This window comes from Asterias amurensis, chromosome 3, assembly GCF_032118995.1.
Source record: "Asterias amurensis chromosome 3, ASM3211899v1".
NCBI classification, from domain to species: Eukaryota; Metazoa; Echinodermata; class Asteroidea; order Forcipulatida; family Asteriidae; genus Asterias; species Asterias amurensis.
In genome coordinates, this window is record NC_092650.1 from 12,271,875 (window position 1) to 12,290,135 (window position 18,261).

The 18,261-nt window shown below is 39.2% G+C and overlaps 2 protein-coding genes across 2 annotated transcripts; one reads left to right on the plus strand and one right to left on the minus strand.

The window, feature by feature from the left end:
* Window positions 1–11: 11 nt before the first annotated feature.
* LOC139934550 (NADH dehydrogenase [ubiquinone] iron-sulfur protein 3, mitochondrial-like) lies at window positions 12–9,672 on the plus strand. The gene is made up of 6 exons (XM_071928812.1): window positions 12–93; window positions 3,932–3,988; window positions 5,467–5,714; window positions 6,288–6,413; window positions 7,227–7,346; window positions 8,325–9,672. The coding sequence occupies exons 1-6, from the start codon at window positions 36–38 to the stop codon at window positions 8,502–8,504; spliced, it is 789 nt and encodes a 262-aa protein (XP_071784913.1). The 5' UTR covers window positions 12–35; the 3' UTR covers window positions 8,505–9,672.
* A 1,238-nt stretch (window positions 9,673–10,910) lies between these two features.
* LOC139934551 (ras-related protein Rab-13-like) lies at window positions 10,911–18,218 on the minus strand. The gene is made up of 3 exons (XM_071928813.1): window positions 17,969–18,218; window positions 15,711–16,126; window positions 10,911–14,601 (listed from the first exon to the last, which is right to left on the minus strand). The coding sequence occupies exons 2-3, from the start codon at window positions 15,900–15,902 to the stop codon at window positions 14,083–14,085; spliced, it is 711 nt and encodes a 236-aa protein (XP_071784914.1). The 5' UTR covers window positions 15,903–16,126; window positions 17,969–18,218; the 3' UTR covers window positions 10,911–14,082.
* Window positions 18,219–18,261: the final 43 nt, after the last annotated feature.

Here is an 18,261-nt window from a genome sequence, read left to right on the forward strand (position 1 = left end):
TGAGGGCGCTACATTGTCTTAACAATTCTTAAAACATGGCGTTCATGGTGCAGAGGATTTCAACAGCTCTTCGACATTTTGCTGGGAGACAAGGTTTGTGCTTTTAATTTCTGAACAAGGTTCATCATTTCCAATTGCTTTAGAAGGATTTTATTGTCAAAGTAAATACGGACCCGTTTACTTTGAATTTGATGTGACTTTTTTTAAAGGAAATGTAGCGTAGGCTTATTTTTATTTATTTGCCTTTTTAAATTTAAAATTTTAATCAATAATGATTAGTTACTTTTTTAATTTATTGAATAGTCATGATTAGCCCTAGTTTTTATTAATTTAGTTTAGATTATTGGCGAGGGTGCCGGTCACTTCGGCACCTTGCAAACTAGGGCTAGGGACCTGCAAACTCGACATCTTGCAAACTCGTTACCTAGACCCAGTAACTGGGGCGCTGTACTCCTTTTCAACAATTTTTGACTTTATCTGTCGTACTAGCGCCCCAGGGAATGGCACAGAATTTTAACGAATACCCAGTTTTTCGCGACACCCAGCCACAAAAAATGCCTCAAAATGACAAAAAGACCAAACAAACTAGCTCAAAAATCGCCTACTCTATTCTCGATACGTCTAGGATGTAACATCAGGCATTTAATTGTACTCACGATCATTTTTTAAACTCCAAATCGATGATTTTTAACTCCGCATCGTGGAGCGATTGACAAGTCTGCGATTTTCGGATGTGTATGGTAACGAAACATGGCGTCGCGTTGTGGGTGGATGTCCATCAACGGCTGTTTAATGCTACACTTGTTACAGGCGTTGCAGCGAATGCTATACATTGTACACGGGGATGGGTACAGGCGCTGCAGCTAGCGAGTGCCCACGTGCGTTCAATCATGGGCAACGTAACTTATACGGTGCCGGGTTGTTGGAAAAATATCAGAAAGGGGGTGAAAAATTCCCCTCTTTCAGACAATATTCCCTTTCTGAGAACTTTTCACCCCCTTTCTGATAATTTTCCAACAACCCGGCACCGTGTAAGTTACGTTGACCATGATTGAACGCACGTGGGCACTCGCTAGCTGCAGCGCCTGTACCCATCCCCGTGTACAATGTATAGCATTCGCTGCAACGCCTGTAACAAGTGTAGCATTAAACAGCCGTTGATGGACATCCACCCACAACGCGACGCCATGTTTCGTTACCATACACATCCGAAAATCGCAGACTTGTCAATCGCTCCACGATGCGGAGTTAAAAATCATCGATTTGGAGTTTAAAAAATGATCGTGAGTACAATTAAATGCCTGATGTTACATCCTAGACGTATCGAGAATAGAGTAGGCGATTTTTGAGCTAGTTTGTTTGGTCTTTTTGTCATTTTGAGGCATTTTTTGTGGCTGGGTGTCGCGAAAAACTGGGTATTCGTTAAAATTCTGTGCCATTCCCTGGGGCGCTAGTACGACAGATAAAGTCAAAAATTGTTGAAAAGGAGTACAGCGCCCCAGTTACTGGGTCTACTCGTTACCTACATTCAAGAGAAAACTTAGTTGCGATAATCGTAACCCTCCTCCCGACGGCCGTCGGGAGGAGGGTTACGATTATCGCAACTAGAGAAAACTGAGAGTTCTGCCCATCATCGGCGAAGAGAACTAACCAACCAAGTATACCAAGTTTACCAAGTATACCAAGTATACATACTCTACTACCATAGCGTCATACGTTATCGACCCTCATATGTTTTCGGTCCCCAACTTTGATTCCTGTTTACTGCGAAATTGTGCAAGCTGCACCGGTGACAGAAGCTATGCAGTTTACTCACGGTCTGTATTTTCATCAGACTTAATCATGCTGAGAATAAAGTTTCCTGTCGTTGGTTATGCTCAAACATTTATAAAATGATTGATTTTCGGTACAAATCACTAGTGCATTATTATGCCAAAATTTAAATGAGTCAAAGAAACATCACCAAACCTCGAAAGGTTTCCATTCTGCTTTAGTCACTAGATGGATCACGTGGGGTGGTGACTGTTTGGGATTCTATGGTGTGCAAATGTGGGGAAAATATTAAAATATTTTAAGTGAAAATTACAACAATTTTTTTATTTTATTTACTGCATAACTGTTATAAATTCCAATAAGCGTAATAAATATTAAGTCTACATTAACGAGAAAATATCATAGATTGGTTTCTTATCTCCTGAAACCAAACATTACCCAGTTACCTGTCTGAAATGGGGGAAAACGGATTGTTATGAAGTGTGAGTGCATCAAGGGGGGTGGGGTGTTTTACTTTCATGCCTTATGATATCTCTGGATAGTAGCCATAATGCCTTTAGGCCAAAAATGTAATTAAATTTGTTAAGTAGTAATTGAATAATATTTTTGATTTATTTTGCACGCCATACTAGCTTCTGAATATTCAATAAAATACCAACCAATGAAAGGTGTGAAAACATATGACGTTGCTCCAATGTGGTGCATGCACAAGCACTGTTAATGGCGGACCGTCTCTTGCAACGTAAAACCAAAACATTAAAAATTTCAACACACCATGAAGTGAAAGTGTTATTGTTAAAAAATTGGACATGGATGATTTGAAAAAAAATATTTAGTTTTTGATTGTGACAATTTTTCTGTTATCCTACTGAAAACACATGACACCAGGATACACAGTGTAAAACCTCAAGTTGCACCGACGACGTAGCCGGAGGGTTATGTTTTATGAAGCTTCCGCAATGTGTGCAGGGCGAAATGGTTAAAAACGTACAATTTCGACAGCTAGTCAGCAGGGCCTAATTTCATGGCTCTGCTTACCACCGAATTCTGCGCTTACGAACGCGATTCCCCGCTTACGTGCAAGCGCGAATTTTTGCGCTAGCCTTGTAAGCGTAGAATGCCTAGTAATTTGGAGTACGCACAGGCAGAAGCCAAAATTCGCCGCTAACCTGTGAAATAGGCTTGCTGTAAGCACAGAATTCCCTTCTTCCGTAAGCGCCGAGTCTGTGATGCTTACGGTAAGCAGAGCCATGAAACTTGGGCCCAGATTTGCTCCTTTTTTACCACTTGTGAAAATCATGACACAAATTCTAGGAACACGAACTTGATCCTCAAACTGGTTTAACTTTTACGAGCAGCAGGGGGTGGTGGTAAAAATAAAATCCCCTTGCGTTCAGACAGCACTGAGTTACACCCGAGACGGTTTATCTTTGGTTTTAAGAGGTCAAAGCAAACGCGACCCTGTTATATACTCTAAAATCCTGATTATTGCCCTGTTCATTGGTCACCGTGTGTTTACGTAATGATAACGAAGGTCAATGGGTCGAGTTGAACTCGATCGGGTTGAACCATGAGTTAAACCGACTTTAGTACTGTGTCTGAACGACCTCTATCACGTCTATGGGGCACCATCTCAACTCTGTAGTTGGGATGCGGCAAGGCCCCAATTTTAACTTTCTTAAAAGCATGTCAAGTTGTGAAACAATAAATTGGAGAGGAATAAGATAAGACGTAATTTGAGCCCAATAGGAGTGTTGATCATTCTCTCAGGACTGGCCTAGATATGCTGGATAGTGTCTGGGACATTTGCTTTTATACTAAAAATAACTACCTTTATGCTTGGTGGTACTTAAAACATAAAAACATTGGTAGAAAGTGTTGTTTATTAAAATCATTAACTACTGGGGGGGGGGCCATGGCAAATAGTTTTGAAGGTTTTCTGTTCACTTTAAAATAAAGTTTGCATCATTTTGTGCTGGTTGGTGCTCATTTAGGCTGTGTGGCGACAGTGAAAGCTAGTGCCGGTTACACCTGACCGGCATTGACTGGGGTGGCTACACAACTTAGTAGTTAGTACATACGGTACATACATTAGGTAATTAGTCGTGCCTTTTTGCTAGTACATTTAGTATTACATGTATTTTGTTTTATATTCAAGGTTCTGCTTTGTGTCAAAATGCAACAAGAAGTATGTGCTCGAGTTCTACTCTGAAACGTAAGTACCTTGTCAGCAAAACAAATTTGAGGAAAGTAAAAAGTTTGGGCCGATTTCACAAAGCAATCAATTTCATTGCATTGCAAGACAAATGTTCAGTATCACCATGGTGAGTTGTATTGTGACATCACATTTTACGTAGCAACTACAATTGATTTGCAGTTACGATCAATCTATTAGATCTTAAAATCGGCCCAGGCATTGAAAATGCTTACTGTAAGTCTGTTAAAAAAGTTGCATCTATCTAAACACATTCTTGAAATGGAGTGATTTCAAATTAAGTTTTAATCAATGCAGGCACAACTGGCACTGTTACATGTGTGTCCTTTTCACCCGACAAAGTCAAACTAGGGTCTTGGGCGCCAGTTATCTTGACCAAGTTTATAAAAGAGTTTGTGGTAACACCATGTAATAACAGTCTCTAAATGAGTTGAACAAGTTTGTCGGTCAAACTCTAACTGACCTTTCACACTGCATAATCATAAATAATTTCTTAAACTTATATTGCGCTCTCTCCAGGACCAGTCTGTTCGAGAGCTCATACATGTAGAAACATGTCTTTTGTGGTGTTCAATGGCAACATTGTTTATTGTGTTCACTGAAAGCTGCACAGTGACAGCTAGTGTAACATTGCCAATGTGTGTTATAACCAATCTTTTTCCCACTCTGTCGTGAATCGGCTGATCTCGGCGATTCTAAACAGGGATGCAATGAATTTTTGGAGGAGGTCTTGATTCCAGTTGTTCATAACTTAATCTTTCATTTAAAAATTGAAAATGTACTACTTTTTTGAACAAATAATGTTGATTACTACATACATTCGTCACTTTAATCCAGTAAAAAATTAAGGTCAGTGAATATTAACAGAGGAAAAACAATCTGGCTCTGTTCCTGGTACAGTTCAGTTTTGGGGCCATTTGATTTGACTCGAATAGGTCAAGACAACAAGTATTTTTAACTAGGTGTGAGAGCGAAGGAAACACCTTGGGCTCCATATTTTCAAGGAGTTGCGAAAGTTTGTTGCCTTTAACTTTTGTATTATACTACAGTGATGTCCTGGATATCAGGGTCCATTTTTATTTGGGGGGGGGGGGGGGGAATTTTCAAAGCTTCATGAACTTAAATCTTACCTGCAAGAAGCCACTAATTTCAACAGGTTCACATTTCTTGGCACCATACATTTTTCTGGGGTGGGTTTTGGTCGCCACATTTTCTTCACAAATCCTTAATTTTCATGAAATAATGCAGCTCCCAACATCAACAAAATTCCTGTTTTGACCGTATTCTCACAGTCTGTCGCGCGTACGCAAGACGCACGGCGCGCATATCTTGCATACATTTACAGGTCTCCATACAATGAGGTCATGCAATGTTGTGTATGTATTTACATGTACTGCATGATATAGTAAAATATAGCATTCTAGTTCTAGCGACACTCATGAATGCTGGTTTATTGACTTGTATGTTTTCTTAACCAGCGACTGTAAGGAGACGTGATGAATTGCAGGCCAACCGCCTGGAGGAATATGGTCAATATGTAGCAGATTGTCTTCCCAAGTATGTTCAGGAAGTTCAAGTGAGCCATATGAATGAACTTGAGGTATTGATCCACCCTGATGGCATCATCCCAGTTATGACATTTCTCAAGGATCATCATAATGCTCAATTCAAATCATTAGTTGACATTACAGCTATTGATGTACCTACAAGAACGCACCGCTTTGAGGTAAATCACTGTTTACATTTCTGTTCCAGTTTTGCATACAATTTGTTAGCAAATGTTGACATGGTTGACAGTGTTTATAGGGAAGGTACACGTTTGGTAATTACTCAAAACAAATATTAACTTAAAAAATGACTTGGTATTAAGCATTGGAGAGCTGTTGATACATGTAGTGTAAAAGTGAGTAATGGCTCCCTCTGAAATTGCATAGATTTTGAGAAAAGGGAAACTTTTCACTAAATCGATAAAAGACTTCTAGCTGGAAGTCTTTTTCTTATCTGAGAGCACACAAATTCGTCCAACAAGGGTGTTTTTTCTCTCATCATTTTCTCACAGCTGTGATGAGCAATTCAGCTCAAATTTTCACAGGCTTGTTACTTCGTTTGGATACACCAAGTGAGAAGACTGGTCTTCGACAAATACCAAACTTTTACATTCCCTTTAAGTTGTCTGTGAGGGAAGAAATATCCCAATTATTTGAAGCTTTAGTAATGTATACTGTATGTTCTGACATTTAACAATTCATTTGATAGAATTCCCGTAATGATTTTGTGCTTTGTGATTTGCTATTAACAGCTCATCTACAATCTTCTGTCATTGCAATTCAATGAGCGTATCAGAGTAAAGACCTATGCGGATGAGCTTAGTCCAGTTGATTCCCTAGAATCTGTCTTTAAAGCTGCTGACTGGTACGAGAGAGAGGTAAGCTATATTGAAGTAGCAAATATCTAAAGAAGGAAGTATTAGAATAAAGCCTCACCTGGTCTTGGATTTGGACATAAATAAATCCCGGGGAGAGTTTAAATCCATTCTGATTGGTCTAGAAGGGATCATGTGCGTAGCCAGCTTGAAAACTGTCAATGTAACCCAATTAATACATACTGCTGCACAATATCAAATCTATCAGTATCAGCATCAGTTGAGCTTAGCATACAGTTTTACCCTGTCTGTGTAAAACAGAGTCAAAGGACATGACGGTAATTTTAATTTTCAGAAGGTTTGTACACATTTTCCAATCTTATTACACCTTTTATCAAAAAGGTGTTAATGTATGGAAAATAAAGATCAGTGGTGACTACATACTAAACAGAAAACACTACACAATACAGTAAACTACTTGTACCTTTGTCTTATATGATGATGATGTCGGTAAGAGGGATATATCACATTGGAATTGTTCACATTGAAAACTCTCCAGCAGAGTACACAAACTAGGGCAATGAAACCTAACTAGGGGAAAGAAACCTGAATCAGCCTAGACTGTTACAGCATGTGTTATTTTGCAATAATTGTTTAACAGATTTATTACTATGATTGCAAAAGAGACATGCGAGTAAAACCTTGATATAATGTCAGTCGGCCCGATGATGCACCCAGGATGGGTGGTGAAACTGTTGTCAGTCGCAAAGTAGTAAGTCCAGTTGTTTAGATTTTTAAAAACAAAATCAATATAATGTATACATTTCGAAAAATCCCCACAGGCCTAATAACATTTGTAATGTCTTACCTGTACAGGTGTGGGATATGTATGGTGTCTTCTTCTCTAACCATCCTGATCTGAGACGAATTTTGACTGACTACGGTTTTGAAGGACACCCCATGAGGAGGGATTTCCCCTTGAGTGGTTTTGTTGAGGTAAAATTAAACAAATAGTAAAACATTTAAAGATGCTATGTCAGATTTTTGGCCCCAAACATTAAAAAATATGTTTTTTTGAGTGAATTTCAAAGGGTATCACCCGCTCTAACAAAACTAAGTTTAACTTTTACTTTAAATGGTCAGGAACCATGACAATCATTTAAAAGGTTTCTTATAACACACATGAGAACTTATAGTTGTTGTAAACTTGTAGATGTTTCCTTAGTTTTTTTTTTGTATTAATAAGGAAAATATTCTTTACCTGCTTTGACATAAATTCCTGTCTAAACTTGAAGTTCACGTAAAATGCACATGTATATTAAGTAGCTCTAGTTCAATTTTTTTTATTTTTTTGTTTTAAAGTTTTAGTATTGGCCTGCTATATGTAAGACTTGAACACTAGAGTTTCTAGTTTAAATTATACTTTTAGCTGCATGGAGACCTTCAGAGAATGATTACCATCTTACATGTCTTATAATCCAAAAATACGTACAAATGTTATTTGTATTAATGCAAACAGAGTGTTTACTTGATTACTGTAGCCCAAAGAAATACTCTTTGGAGTTAGTGTTACTTTCCCCACAGGTTCATGTGAATATGGTTAACGTTATTACAAACCAAGTAGGATTTGAAACTTTGCATGGTGGAAATACGATATAGAAAGGTTTGCGGTAACACCATGTAGTGACTATCTGTAAAGAGTTGGGGTGGTTCTGGTTTCATTGAAACCAACAGTTCTTTTCAGAACCACCCCAACTCATTATATTCATTACATGGTGTTACCGCAAACCTTTCTATAGATTATCACAAACTGTTCGCCCAAAACTGCCTTGAAGTGTGATTCACTGCGAATAAATAATGTTTGCAAGTTTTGTCGGTCATGGTGTTCTGTGGTATTCTGTAATAAGAGCTGACATGGTTAAACAGATTTGCATGTTGATTGACTATTTTGATACTCTGTCTGTTTTGTTTTAGGTGAGATATGATGACGAGTTGAAGCGAGTTGTGTGTGAACCAATAGAGATGACTCAAGAATTTCGCAAGTTTGATCTAGCCAGCCCGTGGGAAACCTTCCCTGAATATAGAGACGGCACAACTACAAAGTTGTCCGCACCTAGTGAAGAGGATTCAAACACCAACGACACCAAGTCTTAACAATTATGTGTTTCATTCTGAATGACTAGTATGGAGAAATCCTTGCTATTTCTATAGAACCAAAGTATGTTCTGCTTCATAGCAATGAGATTTATGTACATGGTATAGTATCATCTTCTTAAAAATAGTTTGTAATTTGGAGTGGCTTAAAGCCATTATACACTTTTGGTACACTAAAGAAAAAACAAGTTCACAGATTTACAAATAACTTACAGGGTTTACAGAAGGTAATGGTGAAAGACTTCTCTTGAAACATTATTCCATGAAATGCTTTACTTTTTGAGAAAACATTATAACAATATCAATTCTCGATTTTAAACACATGTCATGACACGGCGAAACATGCGGAAACAAGAGTGGGTTTTCCCGTTATTTTCTCCCGACTCCGATTGAGCCTAAACTTTCACAGGTTTTTTATTTTGTGTATAAGTTGTGATACACGAAGTGTGGGACTTGGACATTACTGTTTACCGAAAGTGTATAATAGCTTTAACGTGTATTTCTTACAAAGTTTCAAATTTTGGATTGCCTTGTCAGTTTTACCTCTATTTTAAATGAACCAATTTAATAGGCAAAAGCGTCATTCTGTTTTGTGTGAATGCTACTCAAAGATGTTAAACCCAATATCCTTTTAGTAGGCTGTAGTAATCTTGCATCCTGTGATTTAATCATAATACCTATCCAACTTGACAATCCCCTGGAACTGCATCCAAATTCACAAGAGCTATTTTACTTATAAGTGTGAGAATGAACCTGATGGACCTTATGCACATGACGTCATTTCAGTACGGCGCCCCCGCATTGAGGTCAAAAGGAGGTTGTTCATTGGCCAATCTAAGTGCGTTTCGATTGTTTCGTCACCATTTGACCTCACTTGGCGGCTGGATGACGTCAATGCATAAGGTCTATTGGACTCAATTATTTTGCAACCTAAGCAGGGAAGCAGGCTGAGTGGGCTGTGTGTATGTGGCGAGCTGGGCAGTAGAATGGATAGATCAAGACAACCTTGTCATCAAAGCTAATGAAGGTTCTAATCAGAAATTAATAATAAACATAAAACAAGGAGGAAAAAGACCAATGGGTAGTGTCTGTAAAACACTTAATACTAAAGCAATTAAAGTTACAGAGTTTAAATTAAAAGATGTGTTGTTAAATATTGGTTTAACAATTGTCTCTTGTGTTTAGGTCATTTTTTGTGAAATTGATTGACTGTTTCAGGTGAATATAAGAATGGCGATGAGGTATTAACCGGCAGTTTAAAACCTGCAGGGTTGAGGATAATCGATATAAGACATGGTCCTTTATCCCACATCCATGACCCTGAAAGCCTTTGACAGCCATTCATAAATACCCCCAGATATTTTCGTGTTTGGGAAAGACACTGTGTTTAAACAGCCGATAAATACACAGCTGGAGCTGTGTAAGACCAGCTGGCTTTGCCTGTTTGGCACGCAAGCTCATGTACATGTACGCCAATTTACTTACGGGGATTGCAATCATAGCCATTAGTAATGGTGCTTAATCTACATGTATCTATACACGTGCGTATACACAACCCAATGCAAACAAAACATTTTTACAAAAGTTTTTGAAAATTTAGAGACTTTGAAAACTTGCAAAAAGAAACAGATTGTGACAGATTTTTTATACCTGTAAAATTATTTCGCTTTTTAACATAAGGGAATTTAGGAATGGGAATAAAAGAACAGTGACTTGTTCTTAAACGACCATTTAAAACCTTGCAGGGATCGTGGTCGTGCGATCAAGGCCCTCGCCTTCAGCTTGGGCCTTTACTTTATTACTTGTTTCCGTCACCACTCAATATGCTTTCATTCCCATTCATCAATTCAATTTGTTATTAAACAGCGTCATAACACAGACGAATCTGTCAAACTTGTCATGTACATTTTTCTTAAGCTGAATGTTTGGTAGGGTTCATATTGCATACTCAACGGTTGTGATTGTGTGTTGTGAACATTAAGACCTGGCATGTGTTGATAGCGGTACATGTTATTAGCACCCACAAGTTTGCGGGCCAAGACGTGTGTGGCTGTGATCACCATGTGCATAAGCCAATCTGTCGTAAAGGCCTGAACACTATTGGTAACTACTCAAAGTAATACCATAGTATACATCATTTTTGAGAAATGTCTCCCTTCATTTTAAAACTAAACGTATTTTTTGAGAAAGGTAATTTTTAACTCATTACATAAATAATCAACTTTGTGAGTCCAAATTTTCACAGGTCTGTTATATGCACATGCTGGGATGTGACAAACACCAAGTGAGAATTCTTGTCTTTGACAATATCAAACGTGTCCAGTGCTTTTAACCAACTACTACTATTATTATATTAGCGATTAAAGACCAGTGAACACTACCAGCCACGAATGAAATGCATCAAAGTACCAAATAAATGAACATTTAATTTAATCAAGGCACCATTCAATACATAATACAATGCTTTAATTTATGAAGGAATTTTACCATAGACAAAAACGTGTTAATCTTCAAGCAGGCTTGAATCCTTGATTCTGATTGGTCTATCCATAGCAACAATGATTGTGATATAAACTTATAACATGCTCCCTTCATTGATAAGAGACGAGATATTAACACTGTTAGTAACCTACAGAACCCCCCTCCACCTCCTTAAAAATGGGTTAATGACCTCGCACTGGTTAGAGACATTTATCTATGATTTAGAAACTGACATCAACAAAATCCTTATTGTTGGTTACTTCAATCTACATGTCAATGTGCCATCTCGATCACGGCCCAATTTCATAGAGCTGCTTAAGCTAAAAAAAAATCCATTTTATACGGCAGACTCCACTCAACTGTTATGCTAAATAATTAACAGCTTAACACCAGTCACAGGCAATGTCTAGGGCGTGACAGTTTTGCCAGGAACTTGTGTAAACTAAGCAAGCTATTTTTTTGCTTAAGCAGCTCTATGAAATTGGCGAAATGGACTTGCATGTAGTTAAATGGAATGTGATAAAAACATTTTAGAAGTTTCATAAAAGGCACTTAAATTTCCATATGATTTTTAAAAGCATACAGTTGAAATTCAGCAAGAAAGTAGTTAGGTTCTGTAAAAAATAAAAATAAGTTTTGAAGGGTGAAATAAACCAACTTCAACAAAATCATCAAAGCAGGTTTTTAAATCACTTCAAATACACTTTGCCAATCAAACAGCCCTCTGGTTTATATTGCCAGTTAAAAAGGTAGAAATGGAAGTCTTCTCTAAAGTATACAAATTTCAGGGTTATTCAAAAGTACTTTATACATCACATTATATCACTACACATTGCATCCTTCTCTGAAACGTTCTGATGCGATTGCAGATTTTCTTCATAACTAGTAAACTACATAAAAGAAATTGAATCAAAACCCATGAACTTCTTTCTTTACTATATTATATTATAAGTAGGATTTGAAACTTTGCATGGTGGAAATACGCTTTGAATAGGTTTGCGGTAATACCATGTAATGACTATCTCTAAGTGAGTTGGGGGTGGTTCTGAAAAGAACCATTTGTCTCAATTCGATGTTTCGATCAGTATGCTCTGATCGTCTTCTGGTGTGAGCTGAAGATGATCAGAGCATACTGATCGAATGGTCAAATTGAAACCAACGGTTCTTTTCAGAACCACCCCAACTCATTTAGAGATAGTCATTACATAGTGTTACCACAAACCTTTCCATATATTATTTTGGTGGTTGATAAAAGAATTGACTAGAGTGGGATTCGCACCAACGACCTTGGGGTTATCGTGCTGCTGCTCTACCAGTTGAGCTATCTGACCCTGTGTTGGCGGTGTCCCTATTTTGTCAATATCTTTTTTCGGGAACTGAGAGAAAGATGAAGACGATCAGAGCATAGTGGTAGAGCGCCGGCACGTTAATCCGCAGATAGTTGGTTCAAATCCCACTGTAGTCAATTCTTTGTTCAACCCCAAAAATCATTTAAACATTTACCCAGTCAGTTTCCCTTGTGGTTTGTATTGACATATTATATTACATTCGGTTTAACTTGCATCCAAACGCTGCTTCAACACACTTGTTGGCTTTGTGTTGTTTGCATTCATTTTATGTAACTGTGTATATCATACTAGGAATACTAACTATAAAGAGCTCATGTCTGTTCTTTGTTCTATTGACTTATAAATACTGTATGAATTGGACTTTAAAGTTTGAACCTTTCACATTTGAGATATCAATTTGATCACACTTCATTTGTCATTATAATGACAATGATTTACAAACACACATACATGTCACTCTGGTAAAACCAGAACATCTGCTTGTTCTGCTGTTGTTGGGACATTTTCTCATTACATCCTCATTGGTTTTTTCATCAAATTGAACCATGGACAAACTCCTTAGTCTGTTTATCCCTCACCTAATTCCCTGTTGTGAAAGTCATCAGACTCACAACCATATAACCTTCTGAATGCTATTTGTGCTGTCAATCCATTGTTCCCTTTGTTTACAACTTGAACAAAGACAAGATAAGCTCATCTCGATTAAATTATAGATTCCCACTTAAAGCTTGAAAAATTCCCTTGCGTTTTCTATTTTTATGCCACTTAGTTGTTTTATAAAAATATAACACTTCTGCGAACAACACAACCATTTGCAGCAATTTAATTAGTACATTAACATTTCAAAAATAAACCAATACAACTTCCTACACATGTGAGTTATTGATGTATGCAATATATTTATTACATACCTAAGAGACAAATAACAGTTTTTTTAATTTAATTATTTCAGTCTGGAAGCTCAATTGCTGTGAAATTCAAAAACAGTACCACAATCCTCTCGATAAATAATTCTATTTGCATACTGTAATCCAGCAGACAGGTGCAATAATTATGAAGTTTTGTGCACTTTGTGGTAAAAGCATAAAACAAAATTGTTTTCATTTCTGAAAATGATACTGCATTCACACTGGGAAGTGAGAGGAGTATCTTATGTTGGTGGCCACATAGTTTGAACTTTTCAATCAAACCAATTTTGAGTGAGTTTTATTAGTATGCCATTACCATAAAGTGAAACAAGTGTCATGACTGTGATTCAACCCCACACTCTGCAGATCAGAAACACCAGATCAGTTTGAATTTGGTGCTCTAAGTTAATCACTCTGCCACGACACTTCTACATATGTAAGTTTAATGTAAATCTGTGGACAAAAGACCTACCCAAACCCTTTAATGCCCCTAACCTAAATCTATACATTTTAACTGACCAGAACCCTTTCCACAAAAATATAATCAGCCCTCCCGTTAAAATTTGTTCCTACATGTATGTCTGTTACATGTACATTACTGTGCAACAATCCCTTCTCTTGTTTGTTGGGTTTTAAGCAACAATAGTCTGACAAAACTGTCTCATGATGGCTTGTTTAAAAAAAAAAAATTATATTTTCATATTATAGCTTGGAATGAGGGGGCATCAAAAGTAAAACCAACCCTAACCACTCCCTCCCTCAAGTTTGTTGATTTGCTACATTCCTAAATACAATCCATTATGGCAATTACGTTTGTCCACTGACATGGATAATGTTATTTTAGCAACATCCCCATCCTTTTCCTGATGTCTTCACATCCTGATGTGCAACATGTATACCCCCATCAGCAGATCTAATTGATAAACTTTCCTTTCTATGCATTCCGGATGCTACACCCGAGGTATTTTTCTGCTTAGAACTTTGCTGTGTGTGGCATTTCCAGAGATGTTCAGCTACCCCATGAAACATCCTTTCCACACAGTAATCTTCCCTGGCCGACACTTCAAATACCTCTTTACATTTACTTTGTTTTCCAATGACCTCCTTAGCATAGGAAACAGTTGAATGTTCAGAATCATATTTAGCTACCTCTAAGTCATGTTTGTTACCCACAATGAATGATATTGCACAGGAGCTGGACGCGTGATTCTGCAGCTCTTGTTGCCAATATGTTTCAATGTTTCTTAATGAATAAGAATCTGCGATGTCATATACTAGCAGAGAAGCTGATGTTTCTCTATAGTATTGTTCCGTGAGTGAACGAGCTCTTTCCATGTTGGCTGTATCCCAGAGCTCCAGCTGTCAATAAAGTAAAAAGAGTAAACAGTAAGGGAATAGTAGTTCAACGACCCGGTCTCACTGCATGGTGATGACCTGGTCGGTGGCTGGTCGCTGTTACTGGACCGAGCCGATTCACGTTTGCCCAGCTCTTTCGTACATTTATCACATTACTGATACTTTCAGACCAGTGCCTTTGTATAAAAATGGTCTGTTAAGCGCCCTCACTTGGGTCAAAGGAGGCAAATTATGGACAAAAGTTGTTCTTTGTGCATTAAAAACCATACAGGCCATGGTCTGGAGATTCAAGAGAGAGATCTGTAACAGGCCATGGCATGGGGTGCAAGACAATTATCATAGTGGCCTTGACATGGGCGTCCGTGACAGGGATCATACAGGCCTTGACATGGAGGTTCAAACGGTGATTTTCACAGGCCATGGCCTGGAGGTCCAAGACAGTGATCATGAAGGCCTCGGCCTGGAGATCCAAAACAGTGATCATACAGGATCACAACCTTGATTTGGAAGTTTTATGTCAGATTTTTTATTTTTCAAGTATGAATATTTCTGGGTTTTAGGTATGTGTTGAAGTCTGTGGGCTATAGAATACCACCCAAAGGCCATGCACCCCACCCCAGATCCTCCGTGAGTGGTATCATTTTGTTTGGGAGACCCATCTGAGAGATTGTGTTGATGTTACCAGTGAAATAGTTGGGATGAATTAAGTTGACGGCCATTTTTCAAAATGGCCGCTTTCCGAAATTGGTTGTGCCTTTGTATACATATCCCGGTCTGTGAAACTCATAGAGACTTGGTTTTCAGGGTCGAGGAACCCAATAAGATCAAATTAAAGAGTATTGGATCATTTTGATAAAGTGGCCATTTAAACATTAGTAAAGACACCAAAACCAAGTCTCTATATGAGTTTCACAGACCGAGAGAAAGGCACTAAAACCAATTTCGGAAAGCGGCCTTTTTCACTGGTAACATCAAAATAATCACTCAAATGGGTCTCCCGAATCAAATAATACCACTCGCGGAGGATTTGGGGTGGGGTACATGGGGGGGTACTCTAGCCCACGGACAAATTGAAGAATAGTCAAAACGGATCTATAAAAAAAAAAAACTACCTGAATTTTACGGCCTTGGGGTCCAACTGCAAACTGTCGACTGTGCTGATAGCAGTCCAACATCAGTGCTGACTTAGCAGATGATGGAATGTCTCTAGAGCGAAATCTCTGAAACAGTGACGTTTTACCTACTCCAGATTCTCCCAAAAGAATCACTTTAAATTTGAGGGATCTTGTATCACCGTACTGCATCCTTAATATCCTTCTATGTTTTATAAGGTACAACAAGTTCTTTGAAATAATCTCTTCTATCAGAAGTCACAGAGTTTTTACATTTTGAAAATTTCCCAAAATACACAGTGTTATCTCGGCAGGTAGAAATGAAAAGTATTGTTGCGACTCTAGTCCAAACATGAAGTTTGATGAGGATTTTGTCAAGTTGAAGCATTCATCATACATGGAAACGTCTGCAACACCTGTGAGAAATCATAGAAAGAAAATGATAGTTAAAAACACATAAGATAGTTGGTTTTCAGTCACCAGTGCAGAGGTCTCCAACAGTGCAGAGGTCTCCAACAGTGCAGAGGTCTCCACCAGTGCAGAGGTCTCCAACAGTGCAGAGGTCTCCAACAGTGCAGAGGTCTCCACCAGTGCAGAGGTCTCCAACAGTGCAGAGGTCTCCAACATTGCAGAGGTATCCAACAGTGCAGAGGTATCCAACAGTGCAGAGGTCTCCACCAGTGCAGAGGTCTCCAACAGTGCAGAGGTCTCCAACAGTGCAGAGGTCTCCAACAGTGCAGAGGTATCCACCAGTGCAGAGGTCTCCACCAGTGCAGAGGTCTCCAACAGTAAAGAGGTCTCCACCAGTGCAGAGGTCTCCAACAGTGCAGAGGTATCCAACAGTGCAGAGGTCTCCATCAGTGCAGAGGTCTCCAACAGTGCAGAGCTATCCAACAGTGCAGAGGTCTCCACCAGTGCAGGGGTCTCAAACAGTGCAGAGGTCTCTTACAGTGCAGAGAGGTCTCCACCCATGTAGAGGTCTTCACCGGTGCAGAGGTCTCCACCAGTGCAGAGGTCTCCACCGGTGCAGAGGTCTCCAGCGGTGCAGAGGTCTCTTACAGTGAAGAGGTTCTGCCGGTGCAAAGTAAGGTCCCCACCAGTGCAGAGGTCTCAAACAGTGCAAAGGTCTCCACCGGTGCAGAGGTCTCCAACGATGTAGAGGTCTCCACCAGTGCAGAGGTCTCCAATGATGTAGAGGTTCTGCCGGTGCAGAGGTCTCCACTGTGCAGAGGTCTCTTGCAATAGAGGTCTCCAATGGTGCAGAGGTCACCACCAGTGCAGAGGTCTCCACCAGTGCAGAGGTCTCGGACACCGGTGCGAAGGTCTCCACCGGTGCAGAGGCCTTTGCCCATGCAGAGGCCTTCGCCCGTGCAGAGGTCTCCAATGTTGCAGAAGTCTCCACTGTTGCGGAGGTCACCACTGGTGCAGAGGTCTCCGCCAAAGTAAAGGTCTCGACCATTGTGGAGCACCAACGGTGCAGAGGTCTTAAACGGTGCAAAAGTCTAACTGGTTTGGAGATCTCAGCTGGTTAGATGACACTTCGATTTGAATGACATACCGGTGCAGATAACACTGCCGTTCGGATGTCACAATAAAATCTGCAATATAGGCAATGTTCAATGATATACATGTAGCCTATGACCGATTGAGCTCAAATTTTCACAGGTGTGTTATTTTATACAAATGTTGAGATACACTAACTGTGAAGGCAAGTCTTTGACAATTACCAATAATAGTGTGCACTGCCCATAAGTGTAGCATGGAGGAAATGAGTGTAGTAAGTCAGTGTAAGTGATGCAAAACAGGGGGAATCGGGTCAGAACCTCCCGACTTTACATGCTTGAATTCCATACCATACTCACCCAATAATCAATTAATACTGTTAATGTACGCCGGCCGAGTTTGTTGAATTTGTAGACAACACTACATGTACATTTACAAACATGAAACAAAAACAAAATTTGTTGGGGCCTTTATTTATATTGGCACATACATAGGCCTAATTCAGAATCAAAACAAATTGGTTAAGTCATCAGACAATACAGCAGCCAGCCATGACAGCGCTCATGTATCACCATGGCCATGTCTAAACAATGGTATCGATCACTGAGTCGAAACATGGAGGAATAAACTAGTTTATTATTCCTCCATGGTCGAAACAATCATGTCATATAAACATGTTGGCAAGTGGGAGGTGACGGCAGATAAATGTTAATATTCATTCACACGGCTCTACCAAAACAAGAATATTCACGTACCTTGTTGTTGCATGTACAATGTATGATGTACTGCGGGGTTGACCGCCGGGGGCCAGAATCGGTTTGGTTGTAGGATGGGACAAAAACAACCCCTTTTAACTTCTGTCACCTTCACAGCCGGCCGGGAGGCTTCTTCACAGCTTTTTTTTTTTTTTTTATAGTTCCGGTCATCCATCCGTGACATACGTATATTCTGCATGCAGCATTGGGTAAACACGGGCAACAGTTTTGTTTTTCGTACCACACGCTGGCCACGGGGTTGACAGTGAAGGGATCCGGGAAAGTGCCTATAC

Excerpts from the sequence above, each read along its gene's own strand:
- LOC139934550 (XM_071928812.1), top strand. The coding sequence starts at position 36 with ATGGCGTTCATGGTGCAGAGGATTTCAACAGCTCTTCGACATTTTGCT. Across the intron at positions 94-3,931 it reads ACATTTTGCTGGGAGACAAG|GTTCTGCTTTGTGTCAAAAT; the intron begins GTTTGTGCTTTT and ends TTTATATTCAAG. Across the intron at positions 6,414-7,226 it reads CTGACTGGTACGAGAGAGAG|GTGTGGGATATGTATGGTGT; the intron begins GTAAGCTATATT and ends TTACCTGTACAG.
- LOC139934551 (XM_071928813.1), bottom strand. The coding sequence starts at position 15,902 with ATGCAGTACGGTGATACAAGATCCCTCAAATTTAAAGTGATTCTTTTG. Across the intron at positions 14,602-15,710 it reads CCCAAGGCCGTAAAATTCAG|CTGGAGCTCTGGGATACAGC; the intron begins GTAGTTTTTTTT and ends CTTTATTGACAG.